This window comes from Electrophorus electricus, chromosome 13 (genome assembly GCF_013358815.1).
Source record: "Electrophorus electricus isolate fEleEle1 chromosome 13, fEleEle1.pri, whole genome shotgun sequence".
NCBI classification, from domain to species: domain Eukaryota; kingdom Metazoa; phylum Chordata; class Actinopteri; order Gymnotiformes; family Gymnotidae; genus Electrophorus; species Electrophorus electricus.
In genome coordinates this window covers 6880593-6907537 of record NC_049547.1, presented here as the reverse complement: position 1 = coordinate 6907537, position 26945 = coordinate 6880593, and the positions used below count along the sequence as shown (strand labels likewise).

General features: G+C 42.9%; 2 protein-coding genes across 4 annotated transcripts in view; one reads left to right on the top strand and one right to left on the bottom strand.

The window, feature by feature from the left end:
* Positions 1–926: 926 nt before the first annotated feature.
* Positions 927–13105, top strand: kctd3 (potassium channel tetramerization domain containing 3). Of its 3 annotated transcripts, none has more exons than XM_035532868.1 (18): positions 927–1315; positions 2690–2743; positions 3601–3646; positions 3895–3968; positions 4064–4122; positions 4242–4322; positions 4583–4738; positions 6219–6309; positions 6402–6592; positions 6703–6818; positions 7145–7232; positions 8209–8325; positions 8432–8602; positions 8819–8974; positions 9133–9229; positions 9750–9952; positions 10050–10188; positions 10469–13105. In XM_035532868.1, exons 1-18 carry the CDS (start codon positions 1245–1247, stop codon positions 11013–11015), a joined length of 2457 nt encoding a protein of 818 aa, XP_035388761.1. In that variant the 5' UTR covers positions 927–1244; the 3' UTR covers positions 11016–13105. The 3 variants fall into 3 exon arrangements, with proteins under 3 accessions (XP_035388761.1, XP_035388760.1, XP_035388762.1); XM_035532867.1 differs by having other exon boundaries at positions 6216–6309; XM_035532869.1 differs by lacking the exons at positions 927–1315; positions 3895–3968 and having other exon boundaries at positions 2688–2743; positions 6216–6309.
* Positions 13106–15490: 2385 nt separating this feature from the next.
* Positions 15491–26945, bottom strand: part of ush2a (Usher syndrome 2A (autosomal recessive, mild)) — a 172771-nt gene continuing 161316 nt past the window's right edge. The window contains exons 64-72 of the mRNA XM_035532480.1: positions 24295–24501; positions 23330–23568; positions 23020–23237; positions 20297–20473; positions 19420–19503; positions 18474–18706; positions 17848–17913; positions 16828–17037; positions 15491–16085 (exon numbers count right to left, since the gene is read on the bottom strand). Coding sequence (XP_035388373.1) covers positions 15996–16085; positions 16828–17037; positions 17848–17913; positions 18474–18706; positions 19420–19503; positions 20297–20473; positions 23020–23237; positions 23330–23568; positions 24295–24501 — 1524 coding nt within the window. The 3' untranslated portion in view covers positions 15491–15995. The remainder of the gene's footprint in view (positions 16086–16827; positions 17038–17847; positions 17914–18473; positions 18707–19419; positions 19504–20296; positions 20474–23019; positions 23238–23329; positions 23569–24294; positions 24502–26945) is intronic.

Here is a 26945-nt window from a genome sequence, read left to right as displayed (position 1 = left end):
ACACAAAGACTAACTTTTGTGAAAGGATCTGTGAAAGCAAAGCAATCAGTTAGGATGTTGACAGGAAGGAAGATGAATTCAGAAACCAATGAAACATAGATACCCAAGCATGGCAAATACAACAAACGCAGAAGGTCTTGAAAAAGAAAGAAAAAAAGAACTTGTGAACTTACCGATCAATAACGACCAGAGCAAGGAAAGCAAATGTGATAGACCGAATAATTGTCCTACAATAAATTCAACAACCTTTACAATAGGTTGAAGGTATGGGACCAATGACCAGCCACTGTTTGCAGATGAATTTCACTGTGCACTTACAGTGGTGCTTGAAAGTTTGTACATCCTTCAGAAGTTTCTATATTTCTGCATAAATTTGGCCTAAAACTACAGATTGTCACACAAGTCCTAAAAATAGATAAAAAGAACCAAATCAAACAACTTAGACAAAAATATTAGACTGTCATTTATTTATTCAGGAAAATTATCCAATATTACATAACTGTGAAAGTACCTCTGCTTTCAATATCTGGTGTGACCCCCCCCCCCCCCTTTTTTTTTTTTAGCTGAAATTTATGCAGAACTACAGAAACTTGTGAAGGGATGACAAACTAGCATTTAGGATTGTTTAAATCAGTTAAATCAAATTAATGGCTTGAAATCGATTTTAGGAATTGGTTTAGAATAAATGTGAAAATGCTATAGTAGTCCCATTTGTTTTTAATATAATGAATAAATAATGATTTTAGTTCAGTTTATATCAGTTAATACCAGCTATTAGCCCTGCCGTTCATTCTTTGTATCCGCCTATAAGAATGACATATAACAACAACCGCTCTGCAGCCAATGGGAATCTTTAAGGCGGGGTCTTTGTTCTGAGGGAGGCTTGAGGCCAGGCTGTCGGATTGGTTGTTTTGCTCTAGTCGACATGGGTAGCATCGGTCTAACACCCACAGCAGTAAACAGTTCTCCACACAGCTCTAACAGTCCACAAAACGGCCTTTTCATGTTTTCTGGATTCTTTCTCGGCCTACCCGTATTGATTTAGGCACGGACACAAAAACCTCAATGAGAATATGATGAAAATGAGTGAAAATCCATATAATTCACGCTCTTTGCGTGACGGCTAATTTTTGGAGGCTTGCTGGACGGGAGGAAGCGCGAATAAACAGAAATTGTAACTGGATAAAAGCTTGAACTGCAGAAAACAGTTACATTTCTCTTCAGTAGTCGTGTTGATCTAGAGAATGGCTGGAATTGGTAACAGTTTAACATCTGGAATGGGTGACATCATCCAACTAAATGTCGGTGGAACAAGGTAAGCTAAATGTCAAAACTTGGTCAGTTTACCCAAAATACCCAAATACGCTTATGTTTTTTCTATCAAGTACAAAGTCTGACTTTGCAACATATATTTCTATAGGCCTTAATCTAGTTATAAATAATGTTCGAAGCTAAATTGCACGGGAGACGTTGAGATCTTCCTTTACTGAGTTTAGCAGCGCATGAACTTGTTTACAGTAACATACGCGTTGTAGCAAAAGGTGATTATCTTTTAAAGTCGATCTGCTGTCTTAGTCTGAATATTCAGAACAGCGTAGTTTGTACTTTTGATGTGAAAAGGGGCGAAAGATAAGGAAATATGTGGACTGATCTTTCGTGACTGGCGTAACTAATTCTCCCAAGTGTGGGTCTTCAGGAATAGAACCACACACGTCTAGTGTTCAGCTGTTCTCAGTCTCAGATCAGAAAGAGCCACACAATTATACCTGTACCTGCTCTAATACACCTGAACTACGGAATGACTTAAGTTTTATTTGATTCAGTTGACTCAGGCACCTTTTTTTTTACTGGAATCGAAATCAAGAATAGAAAGACAGCAAGTGAATAGGACTAACAACAGGAATTTGTTTTCCCATGTAGATTTAATAACTGTTCAGATGAAGTCTTTATGGCGGTTTTTATAGCTTCCTCCTGATGTATCGCTGTGGATATTTAGTGTGACTATAACCAGAATGTCGTAATTAGATTTAAAAATTGGTTTGATGGCACGTGTATGTGTGTACGTGTACATACATTTGTCTTCCAGTCATGATCCTCTGATATTACTCTTGAAAGAAAGGATTAGGAAACTAATGTACAGTATCAACATGCAGCAGCATTGAATGAATGTTAATTGACAGAAATATATGAAGTACAGCATCAGTACAGCAGCAGTATGTGTACGTAAGAAGGACAAAAACCTTTTTTGCCTTTATCGTTGGGTGCAGCGTACTGTAAACCATATATATATTGTTTCTTTGATAAATGCAGCGTACTGCACACCATGCATGCTGTTTCTTTGATAGGTGCAGCGTGGTGCTAACCACTCATACTGTTTATTTGTTGTGAGTGGCAGGTGAGCAGCAAGGCACAGTACTCATATGTCTGACAAGCGATTTTCGAAGCTGTAGTGTAAGCAGCAATGTCCTAAGTCATTCGAATTCTTGTCACCGCTTTTAAGAAAACGATCCCTTACAAATAAGCCTCTTCTCATTTAATTCAGGTATGCCGGAGAAGGGAAAGCAATAACTGCGCAGTGCAAGGCTGTAAATAGACTGGCATTTAAAACCAATGGCTCCAGAAGAAATAATGACTAAGTTAACAAAAATGTAAAGAATGAAGTAAAAAAAAAAGATTGTTCTTCTTTCAGGTTTAGCACGTCAAGACAGACTCTCATGTGGATTCCAGACTCTTTTTTCTCAAGGTAAGAATAAAGCTGGGGCCACATGAATTTAATACATTTACTTGTTGTAAAGATTTACTATATATATATATTTATTTGGAGAGAGAGGCCCTTCATCGGCTGTGCAAGCAAATTCCTTATGAATTAGTAGATTAGTAGTAGGAGGAGCCAGCTTATATAGCCAACATATTAATATACTTTAATATACTTAGCTGATGAAGGACCTCTGTTTGAAACATGCTGTTTCTCTGGAAACTGTACTTTACTACAATTTTGAAGCTCTCTCTCTTGCTCTCATTCTGATATATATATATATATATATATATATATATATATATATACATAAAATATATACATAAAATATATACATATATACATATATACATAAAATATACATCATGTATCATGTATAAAATATATATATAGTGTATGTGTGTGTGTATATATATATGTGTATGTATATGTATATATATATATATATATATATATATATATATATATATATATATATATATATATATATATAATATGTATATATGTGTATAAATATATGTATATATGTGTATATATATATATATATATATATATATATATATATATATATATATATATACCTCGCTCTCATTCTCACACATACACACACACACACACACACACACACACACAAAAGCTTTACATTTACCGCATTTGGCAGATGCTTTTATAGAGCAACTTGCAAAAGTGCTTTGTCATTTACTCATCATGTATCATTTAGCATTAAAAACATTTTGCTGTTTTCCCAAGTACAAATTACTTATTTAGAAATGCCATACTACCAGTGTAGCTTTAAAATTTAATGTTGATTTGTAAATGATTCAAATCTTCTTTATATCCTCTAGTTTACTTAGTGGGAGAATATCAACACTAAGAGATGAAACTGGAGCGGTAAGTAGTCATGCAATTCCTGCACATTCTTCTATTACCTATTTACTATATGTTGAGATATATATATATATATATATATATATATATATATATATATATATATATATATATATAGATAGATAGATAGATAGATAGATAGATAGATAGATATATATAGATATATATATATATAAAATTTGTCATTAGGCAGCCATTTGAAATAATTCAGCATTATGCTGGTTCAACCTTATTTGAACTGTGCTCTGCAGATATTTATTGATAGGGACCCAACAGCATTTGTGCCCATTTTAAACTTCCTTCGAACAAAAGAATTAGACTTAAGGTAAGATATGACAAACTGGATTTCTTTGGGAGCATCATTTATTGGTTAAACACAATAGTATTACTAGCCCTTTTTTTGCCTTAACTGTGTTATAGGGGTGTTAACATAAGCATTCTGCGGCATGAGGCTGAGTTTTATGGGATTACGCCTTTAGGTATGATATACTTATTTAATGCTTTACCGGTAAATACCATTCAGTTTTTACACACGTCACTGTGTTATGCCCTGCCTTGTGTATTTTCTTTTCCCCTAACATGTTTGCTGTCTGGTTAGTTCGCCGCTTGTTGTTGTGTGAAGAGCTCGAGAGATCATCATGTGGAAGTGTGCTCTTTCATGGCTACCTCCCCCCACCTGGTACCATGGGCCCCTTACATGCACAAATAATGACAGTTACATGCTTTGGTGTCAAGCACAACCTAATATTCAAACCCAGATTTTGTAGCGTTTTTCAGATTCCTGATTCCATGTCTTTCAGATTCCTGATTTAATGTTTAACACATTGTTGTAAGATGGGATTCACCTAGGAAAGCATACAGCAGAGCCAGGGCACATTCTGTTGTCAAAGATAGATGGCCAGACTTCACAAGCTCTTAGCCTGCTTTATTTTCTTGCAGCTATCCCAGCCCGCAAAGCTGTTAGTGGGCAGACTGCATCTGCTGCCGGTCTGGAGGAGCAGCCGGGCCCCAGCGGAGCAGAGGGGGGCTTCCCACGCTCCAGCCCACACTCTGCACTGCCTGGGCCCACCACAGGGGATGAGGCTACTAGACTTGGTGAGGGGAATCTGTGTGAGAATTGTATTTTTAAAAAATCCTACACTAGTAGGGTTCAATTTTTAATCCGGCATGAATTAAGACAGACTTGCACTGAAGACAGTAGGGATGAGATCTTATACTTCAAGGAGCTGCAGGTTGTTCACAACTCTCAGTCCTCCCTTTTGCAACTACATACCTTACATGTGAGTTTAAATATAATTACAGAATAATTAACTGTAGATACTCAACATTATGCTTTAAGACTAATAAGTAAAAGATTTATGGGATTAACAAGATAAATTCTAAAACATGTCTGCTTAATTATGACCATAAAAAAATCCTCTCACTCCAGCTGAAGTGTTGATGTCTGCTTTTCCATTGTAAGGCTAGCACTATGAGGCACATGGTGTTCAGACAGAGACTGTCATTCAAACAATCTTCCTCCTTCCATGACTCTTTTATCAGAAATAAGAGATTTGAACAGTTTATCAGATCCAAATGACATTATACTACTAGGCTGGTTGGTGTTGAGTTACCAGTCTTAGCTTAATCACATCTATACAGATGTTTTTCTAGCATCTCTTTACCACATTAATATGCATTTTTGCAGTGTGTTACTGCATAGGTTCTATTGTTGATGAAAAGTCAAACTGTTGTATCCATTTGAAATAGATTCTATGATGTGCTGAGCTAGATGCATCGCAGTGACAGCAAAACCTTTTTGGTTGGCTTCAGCATCAGGTCAGCATAGGAATAATGAGGAACTTTAAAGTAAAATCCTGCCCAGAGCACTTCAGTATTTAAGAGTCAAAAGAATCAGAATGTAATGGGAATTACTGGCTATTTTAGATTCTGATGAGCTCATCAAATTGGAAGGATTGGCCTTTATGTTGACTCTCCATTTGAAAATCCTATATAGTTCAGGACAGTTCTTAATTCAGGTCTATAAAACAAGCCCATGATGAGTGCTCTTAATACTCTTTGCTATAGGGCTATAACTTGAGGAACTATAATATAATATCTGTCCAGCAGTGCAGAGAAAACTGCAATCCAACCAAGTCTTATGTCTTCATCTTCAGCAGAGTGAGAGAGCGAATGTGTCATAGTAACAGAGCAGGCTGTCTATTGGTCAAGGAGCAGTGGGCGGTGAAAGCCATCTTAAAAAGCCTTTTATGTCCTCTCATCCTGTCCAAGTCATGTGAGAGGAATGATGAGAGAGCCCAGTATTGCAGCTCAGTGTAGGCTTTATAAAAAACACAAATCCTGGCTTGCATGAGCAAAATAAAGTAAAATGTGACAAAACTCATTGATGGACAAAACACAGGAGTACACTGAAATATATACAACCACAGTCTGTTAAGTATTAGGAGGTGTTATATCTAAAATGATAGTTTTGGAGCTACACACAATTTAAATTCACCCCTTAGTACTTTGTGCAGGGACTGCAGCGATGTTTGGAGGACATTCATTCTGTCTTCTTTCACCTGTTTCTCAGCAGGATCTTCGGTCAGTCCCAGGAAGGTGCTAATTGTCGCTGGCCATCATAACTGGATTGTTGCTGCTTATGCTCACTTTGTCATTTGCTACAGGTAACGCATACCAGACACATTGTCCTGCTACATTTATTGCCAATCACAGCTTGTGGACAGACAGTCTCCGTTCTCTTCTAACCGCTGCACAGGATGAAGGAGTCCTCAGGCTGGCAACAGGTGTTCTCCAGTCCTTACCTGGACTGGGCCATTGAACGCGTGGCCCTCAATGCAAAAATTGTGGGCGGTCCACATGGAGACAAAGACAAGATGGTGGCAGTTTCGTCAGAGAGCAGGATCATCCTCTGGAGTATCCAGGATGGGGGCAGTGGGAGTGAGATTGGTAGGAAGAAAAGTTGGCTTAACAGAATGGAGAAGAGCGCAACAAGATATACTTACTGGCGCAGCTTTTACTGACCTGTCCAGTTGAAGTTTGTCCATGCTTTTTTAAAGGTGTGTTCAGTCTTGGAGTTCCTGTCGACTCTCTGTTTTTCATCGGGAGTCAGCTGGTTGCTACGAGTCATACTGGGAAGGTTGGAGTGTGGAATGCAGTCACACAGCATTGGCAAGTAAGATCAATACATCAAAACAATATTAAAATCATGGCAAAGAACTCAGCATTAAAAGCAAATAAATAACAAAACATAAAACTTTGTCAGACAGTGCAATGTGCAGGTAACCCCATCATTACAATTCACCATAACATTTTACATTAACTAGTTACCAGATTCTCTTTATTGAAAACTGTGACACTAACCACTGTTATTGTGCATTGGTTAACCTATTTCATATTTGTTTGAAGTGTGCAACCAGTGAATGTTATGAGAATTGTTTCAAGTTTTCCCAAAGCAAGATGTAAAGATGAGGTACACAACACACTGCTGTTCCCCTGCAGGTGCAGGATGTTGTGCCGATCACGAGCTGGGACACGGCTGGCTCCTTTCTACTTCTTGGATGCAACAATGGCTCCATTTACTACATTGGTGAGCCCCTGATCTTAAACAGAGTTGAAACTAGCTAGCTGAGTGAGCACACTGTTTCTGCAGGAACCAGCATTTTGAATTGGTTTGGATTACAGTGGCCTGTAGTCAAATGTTTGACAGTTTGGCAAAGCTAAATGAGTTGTTTTTAGGTAAGAGTTGCTGCACATTTGACAGGAAACAGCAACTGGGGTTTGTTAAAGGAATGGATCAGAGAAAAAAATCAGTTCACACAATTTTCCACTTCCTCCAAATATATTTCATGACCACAGACAAGATGTTTCATTGTTTGTTTTGTAGTGGAGATATGAAACTGATTTAGCTTTCAGGTATTGATAGGTATTTCATTCAGAGTTTCTTCATTAATTACACTTACAAATCTTCATGTATTAGCTTCAGGTAACATTTAGTTGTATAATAATATCATTATTAAAGAGATATTTTAAATAGCAGGGATGGTTCGTATTTACATATTTAGGTTTAAAGTTTTTGCAAGGAAAAAATGGGTGAACTGACTTCCAATATTTAATAGCTTTGATTAGTGTCAATGTAAAATGTAAAATTGATTAAGGAAATGTTGGAAAGTAAACATGTCTTGGCTAATTGACTACAACAAAGAAAGATTTTGCAACATTTTATGTTAGCACCCTGTTTTGGCCATTACAAGGAATGAGATGAAAAAAAAAACAGATGTTGTTAATTGCTTGGACGTATAGGGAGCCAGACAATTTTAGTCATAGAAGACATTTTACAGCAAATAGGACATAATTCAAGTTGAGAATCCTAATGAATATATATTCATTATCCAATTTGATGACATACATGGGATGATTTATGAATTAATCCTAAACTGTCTATTACTCCATAAACTATCCATTATTCCATAAACTATTCAGAGACAGTGAAGAAGATGGTTGAGGTATAACTGACATTCTGGCATTCTCATTCTGGCAACGTCTGGCATTCTCACTGTTTTAAGACATGCAGAAGTTTCCACTGAGAATGAAAGACAATGACCTCCTGGTGACTGAGCTGTACCATGACCCCTCAAACGATGCCATCACAGCCCTCAGTGTCTACTTAACTCCAAAAACCAGTAGGTGACCTGCAGAAAACTGAGCGCAAATATGTGCTCACTCTCCCTTATCACCATGCTTCCAGATTAAGTGGGTGAATTAAGCACGCACTTGTTGTGCTGTCAGGCCTGAGCGGAAACTGGATTGAGATGGCGTACGGCACCAGTTCCGGGGCGGTGCGTGTGATAGTGCAGCACCCTGAGACCGTGGGGTCAGGGCCGCAGCTCTTCCAGACCTTCGCCGTGCACCGTAGCCCCGTCACCAAGATCATGCTGTCTGAGAAACACCTGGTGTCTGGTAATACTGAACTCACCAGAAGCTCAGATGAGCGCAAATGTATATGGGGTAGTAAAGAAGTCCAGGTAAATTGTGTTAAATGTAGTGAGACATGCATGTGAAAATCTAAATGCATTTTTAGAACAGTCAAGTCAGAACATTAGAAATGGATGCTGACACAGGATCCGAATAGAAGTCTGGGTGATGTCCTCAGTATGGCGCTGCGGTGTGTTGCAGTGTGCGCTGACAATAACCACGTACGGACATGGACGGTGACGCGCTTCAGGGGCATGATCTCCACACAGCCGGGCTCCACGCCGCTCGCGTCCTTCAAGATCATCTCCCTGGAGGAAAGCGAGAGCCACAGCAGCTACTCGTCTGGTAACGACATAGGTAAGAGCTGGACCTTAATGGGCAGTGAAACCTACAGGCGGTGGTGTCATACTACTAGCTGCAGTAGCTCAATGGCAATGGATAGGCTCTCACTCAGATATTGGAGGGTAAGCCCTGGTACTTGGACACTAGGTGGCGCCTGTGTTGTTTCCATGTAGGTCCCTTTGGGGAGAGAGACGATCAACAGGTGTTCATTCAGAAAGTCATTCCCATAACCAACAAACTCTTTGTGCGCCTCTCCTCCACCGGAAAGAGGTATGTTTAAGAATGTTATGGAATATGGAACAGACTAATGAAGCTGAAAGAGATCATTGTGATTCAGGAAAGTGTACTCCTTCCTGACAAAGCAATTATTTTATTTAAACATGAAACTATAGCCAAGGCACTTGCAGAATTTCACCTATGAGGTTGTGAACTCTTTAGAACTATAAGACATTTGACTTCCTCTTCCTCTGTGTCATAGCATAAATAAACAACACACTTTAAAATGAACTTTAAACATGGATTCTTATTGCTACTGCTCAGTAGAAAATGTGTGTATACTATTATTGATTAAGGACCATAAAGCATCCATTCCCTCTATATTGCAACCTTAACCAGGCATGAAACATGAAAATGTCCTTGTTCAGCAACTAAGGCTGTACCAGGACTAACACACTTATCTCAGTTACTTATGTGTGTGTGTGTGTGTATATACAGGAATCACAATATGTGATACTTCAGAATCATTGAGAATGTGAATTTGAGCAAAAGTCTTGCTCTTTTTGATATGCAGGATCTGTGAGGTGCAGGCGGTGGATGGCACCACCATTACCTGCTTCACGGTGCGAGAGTGCGAGGGCTCCAGCCGCATGGGCTCACGGCCACGCCGCTACTTATTCACGGGCCACGCCAATGGCAGCATCCAGATGTGGGATCTAACCACGGCCATGGACACAGTCAACAAGAGTGATGACAAAGCCAAGCGCGATGCTGGAGGTGCAGAAACCAAATATCAATATCAGCATCAGTTACTATGCAGAGGGAGGGCAAAAGGAGTTGCCTTTAACTTGCCTATTTTTTTTTTTTCCTGAAGAAGTAGGAGGGCCCACGGAGGAGGAGCTTCTGAAGCTGCTCGACCAGTGTGACCTGAGCACGTCACGCTGTGCCACGCCCAACATCAGTCCGGCCCCATCAGTGTTGCAGCACGGCCGCCTGTTAGAGTCCTGCTCCAGGTCAGGACCTGCTCAACTCATCTCTTCACCACCTCGGAGCACAATGCTGGCCTGTGAAATGACATCATTTTGTCAATAATTGCATCTTTCGTACATTTAATTTAGTTTGGATTTTTCAAATTGTAGTAATAATAGCAGTAATTAGAGAGAGAATACGACATTAAACACAAAAAATAAAATCTAAAACTTTAAAAATTGTCAAAAGAGATGAATGTGTGAAGTAAATTGGTGATAGGCTCATAATAAAAATGAACTCTTTCTTTTCTCTTAACTCCTCCAGTATGCAGCTGCAAGCACTGGAGCCCATGGTGGAGACAGCAACGTATGGAGCCGTGCGGCCGTACCGAGAGAGCCCCCTGCTGGCACGTGCCCGCCGCACTGAGAGCTTCAGTAGCTGCCGTGACTTCCACTGCCTGAGCCTTGCCAAGGCGCTGCTGGAGCCCAGCAGCCAGTGCGGTGAGGACGAGGCACGGCCGTGTGATGCCGATGGTGATGACAGCGACAAAGGGAGCTCGGCCAGCGAGCCGTTGGGCCGCAGGGCCCCCGAGAGCCCGGCTGGCGTGGCAGGGCGCCAGGCCCCAGACAGCCCCGGCTACGCCCGGCGCGGGGCCCTCTGTTACGATGACGGGCCCGAGGGCAGGAGGAGGGTTGCATTCGAGGGTAATTTCTTGGGTCGTAAGAAGGTGCCACCAGTACCACAGCTGAGCTCTATGCCCATTGGGGCAGACGTGGGTGGCAGCGACTCTTCCAGCACCGCCTCACCCTCTCCAACCAAGACGTCCACGCCCCCCCGGCATCGGCGCGGCGCAGACACCACGAGCGAGTGACGCACTGAGTGATGTACTGTGAAGGCTACCGTTACTACCAAATACATGAAGGGTGTCTGAAATGGTGAAAGCAGTGGGTTTAGCATTCACATATGTCTACATGTGGAGTGGGTGGAGCAGGTGGGGAAAGGTTGCTTTTTGTTACTCAAACGTAATAGTCACTACAAACATATTACCATCTTCTAAAGCACTTTAGGGTCTGCCAGTCGGCTGGTCCCTGAGAAGGGGGAAAAACTAATTACATTTGAGATGATGGGATATGTTTCATTTGTACTGAGAAATCAAGCCCAGACAGATAGACCACAATGATTAGACTCATTGCTGCAGTTAAAGCTAGTTCAAGGATGTAGGCCTTTCTCAATATTTCTTTTTAAAGCACTTTATTTTGACATTTCAGCATTTAATGAAGTGAATATTCTCAAGCTTTTTCCAGGTGCCTTTCATATAGCTCATATGTCGTGTGGTATGAAATCAATTTACGTTAATAACATTTCCTTTTTGGGCATAGTTCTGGAGCATAGTTCATGAAGATGGATAATCATGTTATTTTTACAATATCAGGCTTACTATGCACAAAATCTTTTTTTACAGTATTAATGAGACTTCTCTCTGGGTCCATTAATGAGTACAAAGGCTGAGAACAGCCTGCAATCCAACTAGCTCAATTTAGTTTGAGTCAGAAAGCTAATGTGTAGTCTAAAGGTTTTCATATGAGACTTGAAATTTGGTGATTTTATGGTCTTTGGCTTAAGCTGTGTGCTTGGTCCAAGACAGATTTGTTTTGATGGTTGGGGTATGTGCTAATATTTAATCTTATTCTGTTAATGCTGTGTTCATAAATGGATGCTAGCCATGTTCCGGACACATGCACAACCCCTCTGATACTGGTCAGCACTGGGGAAATGTTGCATTAGCAGAACTTGTAGAGGATGGTGCTGAAATATGACCTGATCATATTTCACATTCAGTCCTGAGTTGCCTTTCACATTAGTGTGATTTCAGACTGGCCAACTTTTGTATTTCCAGGCTGCTGCTGTTGTTTTTTAAATGCTACTTTGTGAAAAATTCCCTTTCCACCTCAGATGTTTTACACAAAAGACGGGAAACCCAGATGGTCCTAAAGACCTTGTGTCTCTCTGGCATGAAGCAGTTTCATAAGATATGCAATTTGTATGTGTAGTGTAATCAAAAAATATTACAGTATAATTTTGAATAGAGAACTGTATTGTTACTATATATCTATATACCTATATCTATATCTCATTGTAGTCCCCATATAATATATAGACCTAACTTTATTTTTTACTGCATTTGCACTTGATGATTAGTAAAGTATATTCCATATGTACATTTACTGAGAAGCTAAATATACTTAGATATTATGTACAGGCTCCACTGTCACTTTATAGTAACCTCTTTAACCTGGTAATGTTTACAGTTTTAATCCGACCTGAGTCAAATGTGCAGTAGGCTAGCTATTGATGTGACATGTTGCAGAATTAACATTAATTGTAAGACATTAATATGCATTTTACGTTGGTATTTTTATTATATTATGTAATTTTACATAGTTCTCCTGCATTTGGAAATATGAAGAAAATAACAAAGTAATTACAAACAATGCTCACATTACAGAGACGGGAAACTCAGTATACCTATCAGAGTAGATATATGATGACCAGCCCCTTTAATAAGAACACCCACATTGTACCTACACTCACTGGCTACATATTAGGTACACCAAACTTATAGGTGGATTTAATCATTTTGCAGTTACAAAGACTGTAGTCTATCTCTTGGCATCCACAAATGACCCTGTTCATCACTGGTCAGTTTCTGGCCATGGGACCTCTACTAGCAGGATGGGCCACCACCCAGTTAAGGTGGTAATTGGATGGTGGAACATTTGTCAGGCAGCATTACATTGACATGGTAGCATCACCAAAATATATAGCTCAATGTGACCCTGTGGTCAGAGCCTGCCCACTGATATCTAACACCAAAGGATATCTCACCATGTAGTGTGTAGCAGGCTATGGGCCAGGCTGCACCTACAGGCTATTTCCAATAAACCTGAGTGTTGTAGACAAGTTGTTTGTAATAAATGTTTCATTTGTAATCCTATCAATCACTTTACCAATATGCCATTAGCAGATATCAGTTTTTGTATGTTTTTGCCATTTGATTTGTGTGGACTTCATTAGATTCAGTCAGAATGTATTCCAGTTTTGTGTTTGCTCTATTTGCAGATTTCATTACCATACTTATTACCACAGGGTTTAACGCTGAAAGCAGTAAATACAGTGGTTGTGCGGAGTGTTGAAGTAGATATAGTATACTCCTTAGCCATCACTGTCAAGGTGAAGAAACTGGGGGTTTTGGTTCCCAGTACCCTGTGATCAACAAACACTATCTTCGGTCTTCATTCAGTGAGTCTAATAATGACACTCACAAAATTTTAATGGTAGTATTGTTTTCATCTCCAGCCCACAAGCAGCAGCTGCTTGTGGGGGATAAGAAGGATTCTGCAATATGAATGAATAGACACTAGAATGACCCAACTAGACTTCTTTTACTGCTAGTCTTGCATGTATCCAATCAAGTCAGTAGTACATGTGATTTAGTTTTCCAAGCAAAGACTTAAGGTAGAATTATTGTATGCATGATAACACCTTCCTGGGCTCTTGAGGTATATGTGTGAAAGGACTGAGTTATTAATATTCACACTCAGGATCTGATTGACTCTGTGTATCTAATTAATCAATGCAGGTATTTTATTAAACCAGCCCAGCTAGCACAGGGCATGCAGAACAGATGTGACTGGGACAGCTAAGCATCTGCAGAGGCTAAAGAAGTTCAGGAGCTCGTCAGTGCGTTATGTGCATTGGGATAGGAGAAGGTTAAGGTAAATATTCATTACACTAGTCCCTGCGACTTAAAACAAGTATTTTCTTTGTACCCTTAAATAGATATCATAAAGAAATTGCCAAATGCAGAAATGAGCTCGAATCATGTTTAATTAAATTTTAATTACAGCAATATGAATTTTGCCAATGTTGCTTACACATGAACATATACACCTATACACAACACTTCATAATGGAGCAAAACATGGTTACATTAAAGAACATATTTTTATTAAATACATCCAACAAATAATAAATAATACTGACAATTTTTTAAAAAGTCATAAAAATGTCAAGAAAATGCTTGAAAATTGCTATTATGTTTTGCTTATGTTTAAACGAAGCTCTGAAAGGGTACAATCATACTGCTGTACTGCATAAGTTTAAAACACATGCTACACATGAGACCCATAATAATACCCCCTTCTGAAATGCTAAACAATTCTAATAACAAACAAGCAAACCACAGGACTTAATTTGTTACATTGTTATACTTATTACATTTAAGACACTGAACAGTTGGCATTATCACAATTACTAATACTATATTGCTGAGTCTAGTAGGCACAATTTCCCAATTCTATTTCTCACACTATTTTCCGATTATACCATATTTATATACAGACAGCACAAACAAAGATTTGTGGAAACTGACTCCCCAAGAATCCTCAAGAATGGTTGCAGGGAAAGAAAACGGATTATCTGTGTAAATATTTAAGAATCAGCATGTTTATTAACCACACAATTATATATATGTAAGTTTCTCGAATGACCAGCCAGATCCCACATCCAATCTCAAAGTACTAAACTGCTTATGGGTATTTCCCATCTTTCTCATGAACTGGGCAGCATAGGAAGGAATATGGATTATGGAACTTCCAATGGTTTCTAAATTCTATGCCACACTCTAAGAAGCTCATGGAGAGGATGCTCAAGGTAATAGTTCGTAGAGGCTGTTTTTACTGTCTGGAGAGAAAAGGACCCTTGAAAGGCCAGTGAAAGGCTTCAGAGGTAATCTGCAATCCTTATACTCACAACCGGAACACCTCCGAAATTAAAGGAGCTAAATATGAACCCTTTCCTGAATATGAACACACCTTGGTGGCACACCTTGGTGGCACAACACACCTTGGTGGCACAACTCTGAACTACGACTTGGATGGCTTCACAGTGCAGCCTAAGCAGGTGATGCTCATGGGCCTAACCCACATCTTCTGCTCATGTAACCAGTGCTTTTAAAAAACACCACCACCATGTTTGCTCTTATTTTACAGGAGGTTTAAATCCACATCTATCAGGATATTAGGAAGGAACAGGGATAACATTCCATATAATGAATTCAAGGATATTTAAACATTTCAAGATGAAACAAAATACCTTGCTTAAACCAGTTATTTTACTGGAGAAATTCCTTTTCTATTTCATAAGTTTTATCAGGAGCGTTTAACAATACCAATGTCAGTACTGTATAGGGCTTTAAAAAACAACCACATAATATCATGTTAACATAAACAAACATATAATTTTTAGGATTTAAATGGATGAAATAATGTATGAGTTGTACATAGTTCCTATTCAAGAGGTAGTTACCATATATACCAGAGGAAATACAGACCAGGGAATAATTCCATTTCTAAAAATGACAGTACAAGAAGTAAACTTCCAGGATTTGCCTGTAAGAAGATATCAACGTGTTATGCGAAGTACCATCTATAAGCATTCTGCAGCTCTAAGGTTCTGTAACAAGTATAGAGGTTAAAACCAACACAGTAAGGGACGTCTACACAGACACCAACTGAGTTGCCATTTTCTTTGACCTGCTCATGACACTGTGAAACAGGAAACTCAGTATGCTTACTTCCATGTTTAAAGCTCATGAATGACTATTAACTCTTGAAAGTTTTCTATGCTGTCTACTTCTGCATTTTGAGGGTACTCTTGTCAGGTTTTGCTGTCTGTGTGTGTATGAGTGTGTGTGTGCATGCAAGTGTGTGTATGCGCATGTACATCCATACACATACAAGAGAGGGGGAGAGTGAGAGTGTGAAGAGCAGTCAGGGATAGAAGAGGAGCTCTATAAGTGTGTGTCTGTAAATATGGTTTCCTCTTTCTTCATGGAGCTGAAGCCATTAATCGTTCCTCTGAACTCCTCGCCTCCCACAAACTGCAAACAGAAACACAGGAATATTCATGTCAGTGTGCTGGAGATACACTCGTTATGTTCCCTTCGGTGTGCTGGAGATGCACTCGTTATGTTCCCTTCGGTGTGCTGGAGATACACTCGTTATGTTCCCTTCGGTGTGCTGGAGATACACTCGTTATGTTCCCTTCGGTGTGCTGGAGATACACTCGTTATGTTCCCTTCGGTGTGCTGGAGATACACTCGTTATGTTCACTTCGGTGTGCTGGAGATACACTCGTTATGTTCCCTTCGGTGTGCTGGAGATACACTCGTTATGTTCCCTTCGGTGTGCTGGAGATACACTCGTTATGTTCCCTTCGGTGTGCTGGAGATACACTCGTTATGTTCCCTTCGGTGTGCTGGAGATACACTCGTTATGTTCCCTTCGGTGTGCTGGAGATACACTCGTTATGTTCACTTCGGTGTGCTGGAGATACACTCGTTATGTTCACTTCGGTGTGCTGGAGATACACTCGTTATGTTCCCTTCGGTGTGCTGGAGATACACTCGTTATGTTCACTTCGGTGTGCTGGAGATACACTCGTTATGTTCCCTTCGGTGTGCTGGAGATACACTCGTTATGTTCCCTTCGGTGTGCTGGAGATACACTCGTTATGTTCCCTTCGGTGTGCTGGAGATACACTCGTTATGTTCCCTTCGGTGTGCTGGGGTGAGTGGTGGTGTTGTGGCTCTCGCTGAGCCACAACATTCAGATCCAGCTCACCATGCCACTGTCAGTGCCCTGCAGCTCCTGCTTCCAAGACTTCCTGTCCTGCGTGTCAATGAGCTGGCTGATGCTCCTGTGGAGGGAGTTCTGGGAGTAGGCATGGCTGAGCTGGTTCTCGCTGGTGACATGCAACACAGACATGCTGGCCTGGTGACTGGGATTTCTGGGCTGGGAAGTGCTGCCACCGACCTTAGTGTCGTTCAGACCCTGCAAGGTAACACACACCAACACACGATGCACAACAACAACGCACACCAACACAGATGTCGGGTTTTCACAGCCAATGGCTTCCCTGCACTTGTTGAACACTCATGATTCCCCATGCAAAAGCCAGTAGCTCAACGAACAAATTCCAAAAAAGTGAGAAATAAAGACCAGCAGATGGGGGATGAGTTGGGGTATTTTACTGAGCAAAAGGGCACCCCCAAAAAGGTACTCTTGTGTAAAATATTGTTACCAGCAACTTTACTTGCTCAACTCTGTTGAGAAAATTGAGATTAATGTCTTCTAGTCCATCTTTAACAATGATTTTGAAACATGCTTGAGACTCATTGAGTCAGCTCTACAGCACCATCTGCTGGATAAAAGCTGCGGTGCAGTTTAAAATAATATGTCAATCATGCTAATATCGAGACACACAAAACCATTTCAACAAAAAGTGAAGAAAGGATATTAAAAGAAAGCAAGAACCCACACATTAACTTCCAAAGACATGGAAGGTAACTTCAAAGGGAAAAAGACATGCCATTCTATAATATAAAGCCAGTAAAAACACAGGCAGAAATAAATTTTGCCAGGATTGCAAACAAGCAGGCAGCTCTCTGCTGTGAAAGGAACAGTCAAACCAGACAATGTACCTCAGTGTGCATGGTAAACCCCTTTAAGGTTACACTGCTGGTCGAGTCCGGCACACTGTCAGACTGTGAGGAGAGAGGGAACCATGAGCAGAGAGGTAACAGAGGGAGGGGAGGAGGGAGGCAGCGAGAGAGAGGGGGGCAGGGTTGGGTGAGTGCTCACCATTCCACCACTGGACTGTAGGAGAGCAGTGCAAGCATGGATAGAGCAGAGATCGGAGGATGGCCTCTGTAACACGCCAAGAACAGTCCAGCAAGCCATTATAGGAGGGGAGATGGAAAGGGTGTACAGAGGGAGAAAGAGATCACACTGACAGGGTTAACGTTTCTGGGAAGAGAGAAAGAAATGCTGCAAAGCTGTAGATTTTCACTTTCTCCCTATTTCTTGCCTGGTTCTTGCCTTCTGTCATATATCCACTAGGGGGCAGCATTATCAAAAGAAAAATAAATGCAGAGAACTACCCCCTTGTGGACATTTGAGGCAAGTACAGGGGATGAGAAAAAATTAATAATTTTTTTTTAAGTTTCCAAGACAAACTGAAATAATCATAGATTCATGACAAAATGAGGTATCTTAAAACCAGCAATATATAACCATGAGCACATTTGACAATATCTACTCATTATGAAATTGGGAAAGTGTCAATTGATGCACATTTATGTACAACAGACTATATCAATTCTAAACTTATCTGGCATAACATTCATCTGGCGCACTGCATTAGTGTGTGACCTTTGTAAAGGGTCAGTACTAATACTCAACATTTCCAAATGCAAAACTCCTCTCACCAAGGAGGCGTTGGGAGGGTATGTGGGGCTTCTCCTCTGCAGGGGCTGGAGGGGCGCTCTCTCCCTGACAAAGGGGGCCTTGCTCAGTGCACGGCGCAGCAGGACGCCCAGGAGCAGGGCCAGCAGCACCAGCCCCAACAGGGCCATCAGCAGGATGAACCACAGCTCTGTGTAGAAAGCCACCACCGTGCCGAACGCACCACCCTTACCCTCGGAGGTGGCCTCCGCCGCATCTGTTTTGGGAGGAAAAGGTTTCATTGAGAAGCTTGACTGACTGCTGAGAGTTGAGAATACAGACAAACTGGCTTGCTTTCAATCTAATTTTATAGAGCATTTTCTCCATATTCGAAACTGGTAGTGGGAAAAACTCCTGGACAGGTGCATAATATATATTTAAATATATACTGATTGTTGTTAGTTCAGATTTAATTAGTCCAGTCTGTGTGCAAAATCATTATTCTAAAATGTATTTATTTAATTACTTTTAACCAACAAATGCATTTAGAAACAGGAACTGTCGAAATGATTTGAAAACACACTTGATTAGCCAGTCAGTGTCATTTCACAACTCTTTCAGCCCTCTCACCCCATTGATTCCTTCTTCCCTTCTCACCTCCTCTCCTTCCAGTGCCTCTTCAGTCCAAACTCATTAGATCTCTCGCTCTCTCTCTCTCTCTCTCTCTCTCTCTCTCTCTCTCTCACACACACACACACACACACACACACACACACACACACACACGCACACATACAATGTATTGCAGAAGCACTGCCAAAAACCCAAGAGCGTGTGACAGTGACACCAGCTTTGGAGCCGGGCGGTCGACAGAACAGAGATGCGGCAGTTTCGCCTGGTAATGAAGAGTCACCTTCACCTGCTGAGCCCTGCCTGAAAGCCTGCCCCAAGCCCACGGAGAGCAGTGCACTGCAGCCGAGCTAAGCGTACCTATGCCGGTGGTTGTGCTGTATTTGATAATAGGAGAACTGGCACTGCCACTGTCTGTGGTGCAGGTAACCTGGAAGACAAAGGCTAGAGGGAGGTAGGGGGTGAGGGCGAGAGAGAGAGAGAGAGAGAGAGAGAGAGAGAGTGAGAGAGAGAGAGGGGGAGAGAGAGAGTGAGAGTGAGAGAGAGAGAGAGAGAGAGAGAGAGAGAGAGAGAGAGAGAGAGAGAGAGAGGGAGAGAGAGAGAGAGAGAGAGGGGGAGAGAGAGAGTGAGAGTGAGAGAGAGAGAGAGAGAGAGAGAGTGAGAGAGAGAGGGGGGGAGAGAGAGAGTGAGAGAGAGAGGGGGGGAGAGAGAGAGAGAGAGAGAGAGAGAGAGAGAGAGAGAGAGAGAGAGAGAGAGAGTGAGAGAGAGAGAGGGGGAGAGAGAGAGAGAGAGAGAGAGAGAGAGAGAGAGAGAGAGAGTGAGAGAGAGGGGGAGAGAGAGAGAGAGTGAGAGAGAGAGAGAGAGAGAGAGAGAGAGAGAGAGAGAGTGAGAGAGAGAGGGAGAGAGAGAGAGAGAGAGAGAGGGGGAGAGAGAGAGTGAGAGTGAGAGAGAGAGAGAGAGTGAGAGAGAGAGAGGGGGAGAGAGAGAGTGAGAGTGAGAGAGAGAGAGAGAGAGAGAGTGAGAGAGAGAGGGAGAGAGAGTGCAAATCGTCAGAGGAGAATATATGAAGAATATGAAAGAAAACGTAGCAAAAAGGTAAGTAATGAAGGAAAGAGTGGGAAGAGAGCACACAGAAAGGATTTTAAATTATGAATCGGGACCACTGAAAATCCATTAGCATATCGATTCAGTTCTCTGTGTTTTCACAGGCATAGGTAAGGGCTGGGGGGATCTCTACTTTTGTCTGAGGTGCGGGGGATGTTCGCAGAGCTGTGGAAGCCGCTGTAGACACGCAGGCCGCTCTCGCTCAGAGAGTACTCCCTCAGGGGTCCGTTCAGGAAGAACGAGAGGCCCCAGTCCACACAGACAGCCGTCAGGTTGCTGTGCACCACAAACGCTTGCTTGTACTGTGGAGCTGCAACACAAACAGAGGGCAAGCAGGAGAAAGAGGTTTACTGATGTCTTGATGTGGAACAACCACTGAAAAATGGTGCATGCACCAGTGGACAAGTAGTGTAAGATAACATTGTTGTGATAAGACAATATCAGTTTATGGGTCTGTCTCAATATCTAGTGAGCTTTCTGCATAGACATTGATTTACTTAATAGAATGCCTGCCACAAAAAACATATAAAGTAATTCTTAGATACTGTAAATATGTTGCCTTCTCAGATGCCTTATTTTGGCCGAATGCTTCCTCGGCCACAAGCGCTTTGCTTGTTAGAAATAGCGAGCGGAACGGGTGAGGTCAGTGGTGTAAACTTCTAAGAAGCTTTCACATAAAAGTTTAATCTGATTAATGTATCGTATTTTGTTCGTTTTCATGTTATATACTTGCACAAGCAGTTTTTTGTTTGCAATTTTAGGTTCATCAGTTCAACATTTTAGCTACAGACCTCAGTAGATCAAAGGTTTCGCATGTTAACGTTAAGCTAGCATGGCTAATATTACCAAGCTGGCTAATAAACACTTTATCTTAGTGAGCAGTAACTATTTCTACAGTGCTTATTCGCCTTGAATAATTTGGTAGAAGGTGCGTTTTTGTATGTTTTACTTGGTAGCTAGCTAACGTTAGCTAGCTATCTTATTCTTAGCCCTGACTGCAAGTTATTTACATTTTTCAGGTTCCAATCAGTACTGCAGGCTTTTATAAAGCATTGCACATGAGTGTCTAAAGTGTAGAGGGGTAGGGTTAGGGTAAATGTGTGACTAAAGGGTAGAGGGGTAGGGTTAGGGTAAATGTGTTACTAAAGGCTAGAGGGGTAGGGTTAGGGTAAATGTGTGACTAAAGGGTAGAGGGGTAGGGTTAGGGTAAATGTGTGACTAAAGGGTAGAGGGGTAGGGTTAGGGCAAATGTGTGACTAAAGGGTAGAGGGGTAGGGTTAGGGCAAATGTGTGACTAAAGGGTAGAGGGGTAGGGTTAGGGCAAATGTGTGACTAAAGGGTAGAGGGGTAGGGTTAGGGTAAATGTGTGACTAAAGGGTAGAGGGGTAGGGTTAGGGTAAATGTGTGACTAAAGGGTAGAGGGGTAGGGTTAGGGTAAATGTGTTACTAAAGGGTAGAGGGGTAGGGTTAGGGTAAATGTGTTACTAAAGGGTAGAGGGGTAGGGTTAGGGTAAATGTGTGACTAAAGGGTAGAGGGGTAGGGTTAGGGTAAATGTGTGACTAAAGGGTAGAGGGGTAGGGTTAGGGTAAATGTGTGACTAAAGGGTAGAGGGGTAGGGTTAGGGTAAATGTGTGACTAAAGGGTAGAGGGGTAGGGTTAGGGTAAATGTGTGACTAAAGGGTAGAGGGGTAGGGTTAGGGTAAATGTGTGACTAAAGGGTAGAGGGGTAGGGTTAGGGTAAATGTGTGACTAAAGGGTAGAGGGGTAGGGTTAGGGTAAATGTGTTACTAAAGGGTAGAGGGGTAGGGTTAGGGTAAATGTGTGACTAAAGGGTAGAGGGGTAGGGTTAGGGTAAATGTGTGACTAAAGGGTAGAGGGGTAGGGTTAGGGTAAATGTGTGACTAAAGGGTAGAGGGGTAGGGTTAGGGTAAATGTGTGACTAAAGGGTAGAGGGGTAGGGTTAGGGCAAATGTGTGACTAAAGGGTAGAGGGGTAGGGTTAGGGCAAATGTGTGACTAAAGGGTAGAGGGGTAGGGTTAGGGTAAATGTGTGACTAAAGGGTAGAGGGGTAGGGTTAGGGTAAATGTGTGACTAAAGGGTAGAGGGGTAGGGTTAGGGTAAATGTGTTACTAAAGGGTAGAGGGGTAGGGTTAGGGCAAATGTGTGACTAAAGGGTAGAGGGGTAGGGTTAGGGTAAATGTGTGACTAAAGGGTAGAGGGGTAGGGTTAGGGTAAATGTGTGACTAAAGGGTAGAGGGGTAGGGTTAGGGTAAATGTGTGACTAAAGGGTAGAGGGGTAGGGTTAGGGTAAATGTGTGACTAAAGGGTAGAGGGGTAGGGTTAGGGTAAATGTGTGACTAAAGGGTAGAGGGGTAGGGTTAGGGTAAATGTGTGACTAAAGGGTAGAGGGGTAGGGTTAGGGCAAATGTGTGACTAAAGGGTAGAGGGGTAGGGTTAGGGTAAATGTGTTACTAAAGGGTAGAGGGGTAGGGTTAGGGTAAATGTGTGACTAAAGGGTAGAGGGGTAGGGTTAGGGTAAATGTGTGACTAAAGGGTAGAGGGGTAGGGTTAGGGTAAATGTGTAACCACTTAGCGAGCAAGGATGTCGGTTCACCCATTAGCTAGCTAGTTAACGTTATGCACACTGTGGTTATGTATAATCAGTTATGAGAACCTAGATAACCTGGCTAACCCAGCTAAGGAAATGCGGTTAAAATTCTACCTTGTTAGACAGTTGGCTATATTATCATTAGAAATTAAGCCAGCTCACTGTTGAAAGAGCAGTACACAAAAATGAAGTTGAGGATGAAAGTGAGAGAGATTAAGTGCACAAATGCACTGGTGTTTCATCTTACGCTCTTTCAGCGTGGTTATGGGGACCCATTCAGATGCTGTGCTGCCCATGTTGTTGTAGGAGACCACACAGATGTCGTAGGTAGCGTAGGGGAGCAGGGTGGTGATATTGAGGCTCTGGCCCTTCCTGAAGAACCGACTCTCCACTTGGCCCACGGAGCAGCCCATAGGCACGGGCTGCATCGGCTGGGGGCACGCGCTCCGTACCAGGAGCTCAAAGCTACCAAGATGAGGAGAAAAAGACCAGAACAATCAAATGCTAGATATGCATGACCTCGCTAAAGAACATATGATTATTAGCTAGGCGTCCACCTCTCAATGATGCCATTGGGCTGCAGGGGCCGGTCCCACTCGGCCAGCGCCCAGCGGGACGCGAGGGCGATGGGGCGAGGTGGCGGTTGCTGGGCTGGTGCTGAGGGCGGCGTGCGCAGCTCGCTCAGCGGGCCGCGGCTGCAGCAGCCTGGGCACGTGCACACCTCCACGCCTACGGTGTACGCAGTGAAGGGTGCCAGGTGGTGGAGGGTCTGCTGCTGAGACGTCCCCTCTGACAGCTGTGCACAGGGAGAGAGGTGGTGGAGGTGACCCTGGGTGAGGGCAAGCAACACTGCTTGCTGGCTGCTTATTCTAGTGTCTGGATATGCTGCTCACATGGCATGAACTTAGGCTGTTTATACTGAGGACTTTTATGAGAGTTTTAATCAGCTTTCTAGCATCACATGTGGTATGCACACATGTGCAACTTGCTCAAAAATGCTTACACAGTTCAATTATAGCAGCTCGAAATCTCACTGTTGAATTCATGACAGCTGGAATCAAGACTAGTTATGACGGATTATGATGAATTAGCTGCTGAAAGTCCTTTTCAAAGTATCATTTTGCTTGTGGGTGTGTGTCTGCTGAGAAAAATGGCTGTAGCTTTGAACTATTGGAAAGTATTATAGACTAACAGATTCATTTAAAAAGTGCTGTACGTGAGAAAAACAGACTCTGAATGCCAACATTTTAAAGTAGGACAGCTACATGTTGAGATTCTCTACAATACTGATTAATTAAACTACAACATTACATCTATAATATACATATGTCAGTATAAGAGCTGATGAAAATCTTGAAAACCTCTCGCTCTCCATGCCAACTGCACCATGTCCCATCAGACCACGACACATCTCACACACTCTTCAACGACACCCGTTAGAGGATCAATAAATAACACACACGGAAGGCACGTTCTCAAGTGCACTAAAGAAGTTCCCCTTTATGGAGCAGGTGGTGTGTACCAGCACATGTGTGTCCTTCGTCTGGGCGAACACCTTGTAGAGGCTGATGATGCCGTTGGGCTTGGTGGGGGGGCTGATATTCACCACAGCCCATGTGGCGTGGATGCGCAGGAACTGGAGAGGAGCCACACCCTCGGGAGGAGCTGGCCCGGTCCGGCCTATGACCCACGGACTGCCCACACGACCCGCTGAATTCACGGTCCACACCTGAAATGATGCCTACGGCTCCACAAGATGCCTTCGAGAATGCCTTGTTTCCAAGATATCCAAGTCTACAGCATTGTTTCATAGTTCAGCAAATATTTTATAAGTCTTAAGTAGTTGTAAAGAGTAAAAGAATTGTAGAACAGCTGATGGAATTACAGTCCAAGTATGTAAAATACACGTGGTGCAATTGCGGTATTAAGATGTAATGCAATGTGTAACATGGTTAAGTCCTGCACTTTGGGTGTTGAAAAGATAAGCGTGCTGCAGAGGGCAGTGTGAAAGTACAGCACACACAGGATCAATTGCACAGTGCTACAGGTGTGCAGATACTGTCATCACCTGGGGCCCAGATGTCCTGGCTCTTACTTCAGAGAGACACAGACAGTGACACTACACTCGTACTCCTCCTCCTGCGGTCAGTGGGGAGTCACCTTCTCCTGCAGGGGCTCCTGCCTCTAGTGTCTATGACAGCTGGCGTTCTGCTCCATTCTGGGGACCTGGGGCTCTCTGCTGGAGATCCCACCGCCAATCAAGGGCCCCAATGCGCCAGAGTCCATTACAGAGGCGCTCTTGAGAAAATCTACATGGAAATTACATTTCACCTTCATCAAGGAGCGCGTCAACACGTGGCTAGGTGAAGTAATCTTATTTAGCCGACGAGATGTTGGTATAATTACAGAGGAGGAGCAGGGAAAGGTCATACGGGGTCACCATTTGCATGGGTAAGTAATTTGTAGATTGTCACTCGGAATCGAGGCGGCAGATGGATGTTCCGGCGGATAGGGTTAAATTAGCCTCAATAATAGGCAATTAGAGCGTGATCAATCAGAATGATAGATCTAAGTGGCAATACATGGGGACTGCACGGCGCTCTGGTCCGGTTGCGTATTCCCCTCTGGAGCCTGTTCCATCCGGACGACAGGACGTGGCCAACATATCTGAGGACAGTGCAGAGGGAGGGCACCTGGTGGCAGTGGGGGGAGGGGGTCACAAAAAGGGCATCTTGTCACCTCACAGAGCGAAAAGGTCAACATGGCAGGACGAAGATGGAGGAAGAGAGGGGGAAAGAGGAACGCTCCTGACGATCCCGAAGTGCCCTCACCCTTTCTCTCGGACATGTCGGACATTGCAAGTGTGTCTGCAGCGACAGGCTGAGGAGAACAGAGCCGTTTCACGCTGCGTGTAAATAAATGAGCAACAGACAATGAGGAGGTGAGAATAACAGAGGCATCTCAGAGCTTGGCGGTTCACTGGCTGGAAAGTGGAGTGGGACCAGGACACCCTTGTGTCCTTGTATGAGGAGCAGAGACCTTTTTACTGCCGCGCCGGCACTCGCCTGCCGAGCCGTTAGTACGGTAATTAGGAGAAAATAAAAATATGTCATGTGTGAGCTCTAATGGATCTGGGTTTAAGCACTGAGGGTAGAGTCTGCCCAGCGACAGGTTCTGAAAAAGTCCTGCCACGCCCGCCTCATCAGCACGGGGCCAAAAGCGCTCTTTTCCTACAGCAGCGCTAATTAAGGTGTGGCATAAAAGTGTCAGTGAAATATGTGGCCGCTGCTCGTGCAAGTGGCTCAGTTTTGCTAGGGAAGCTGTGTGCGGGTGACGCCCCAGCAAAGGGAAACAAGATGAACAGGACTTTGCGACGTCTGGACAAAGTCATGAATCATGCTGACATCTGCTCCTCGGAAAGATGGCTTTAAACGTGAGGAATGAACTGAAGGTGAGCAGATTAAACCAGCCTTCTAATCCACAAAATTCCTCCCCTGTTGGGAAGTAAGAGCAGAGGTTAATGCACGAAGGAGCCTCCTCATACGAATGATCCGTTGCACGTCCCGTACAGTTAGCATGCCCTCCCGGGAGAGCGTGTGGACAGGGAAAGGTCCTTTCGACGCTTAGCCGTCTGGAAGGCGGCTGCGGCTAATTCGATGGCTTCGATCCTGATCGGCAGCATACTGCCAGGCCCGAGATTAATGGCCCTGTCACCTGTCCGTAGGCGCAGGGACCCCGCCTGCCGGTTGTCATAAATTACCGCTCTTAAATAAGATGGAACAATCAGGCCGAGTCTATCAATGTATCCCACGCCTCTCACGCATGACAATCAAATGCTAATGTTATTTCACTCTAAAGGCTAGCCTGTCAATTAAGAAAGGTCTTGTGAGGGGCAGCGGCGTTACGAATTGGGAGCAAACTGAAGGCAGGTAGCATGGCCCAGACAGAGCCTGGAGCTCAGCTACTACTGCCAGGCTGCTGCTAGCCACTTCTTTAGGAACAATTCCTTCGTAGGTATGCTTTGCAGGTTTACACTGAGAGTCTACAGCACATTGGTTCTGTGCTCAGTGGTTAGGTGACTGAAGGCCGGTACATTTTTGGGCTGAGGACCCCAGTAGCCAAGCAGTGCTACTGACACAAGCAAACACTTGTACTAATTCAACACCCAGCGTG

Coding starts and splice junctions, on each gene's coding strand:
- kctd3 (XM_035532867.1), top strand. CDS start 1,245: ATGGCTGGAATTGGTAACAGTTTAACATCTGGAATGGGTGACATCATC. Junction 3,969..4,063: donor ACAAAAGAATTAGACTTAAG/GTAAGATATGAC, acceptor ACTGTGTTATAG/GGGTGTTAACATAAGCATTC. Junction 8,603..8,818: donor TGAGAAACACCTGGTGTCTG/GTAATACTGAAC, acceptor GGTGTGTTGCAG/TGTGCGCTGACAATAACCAC.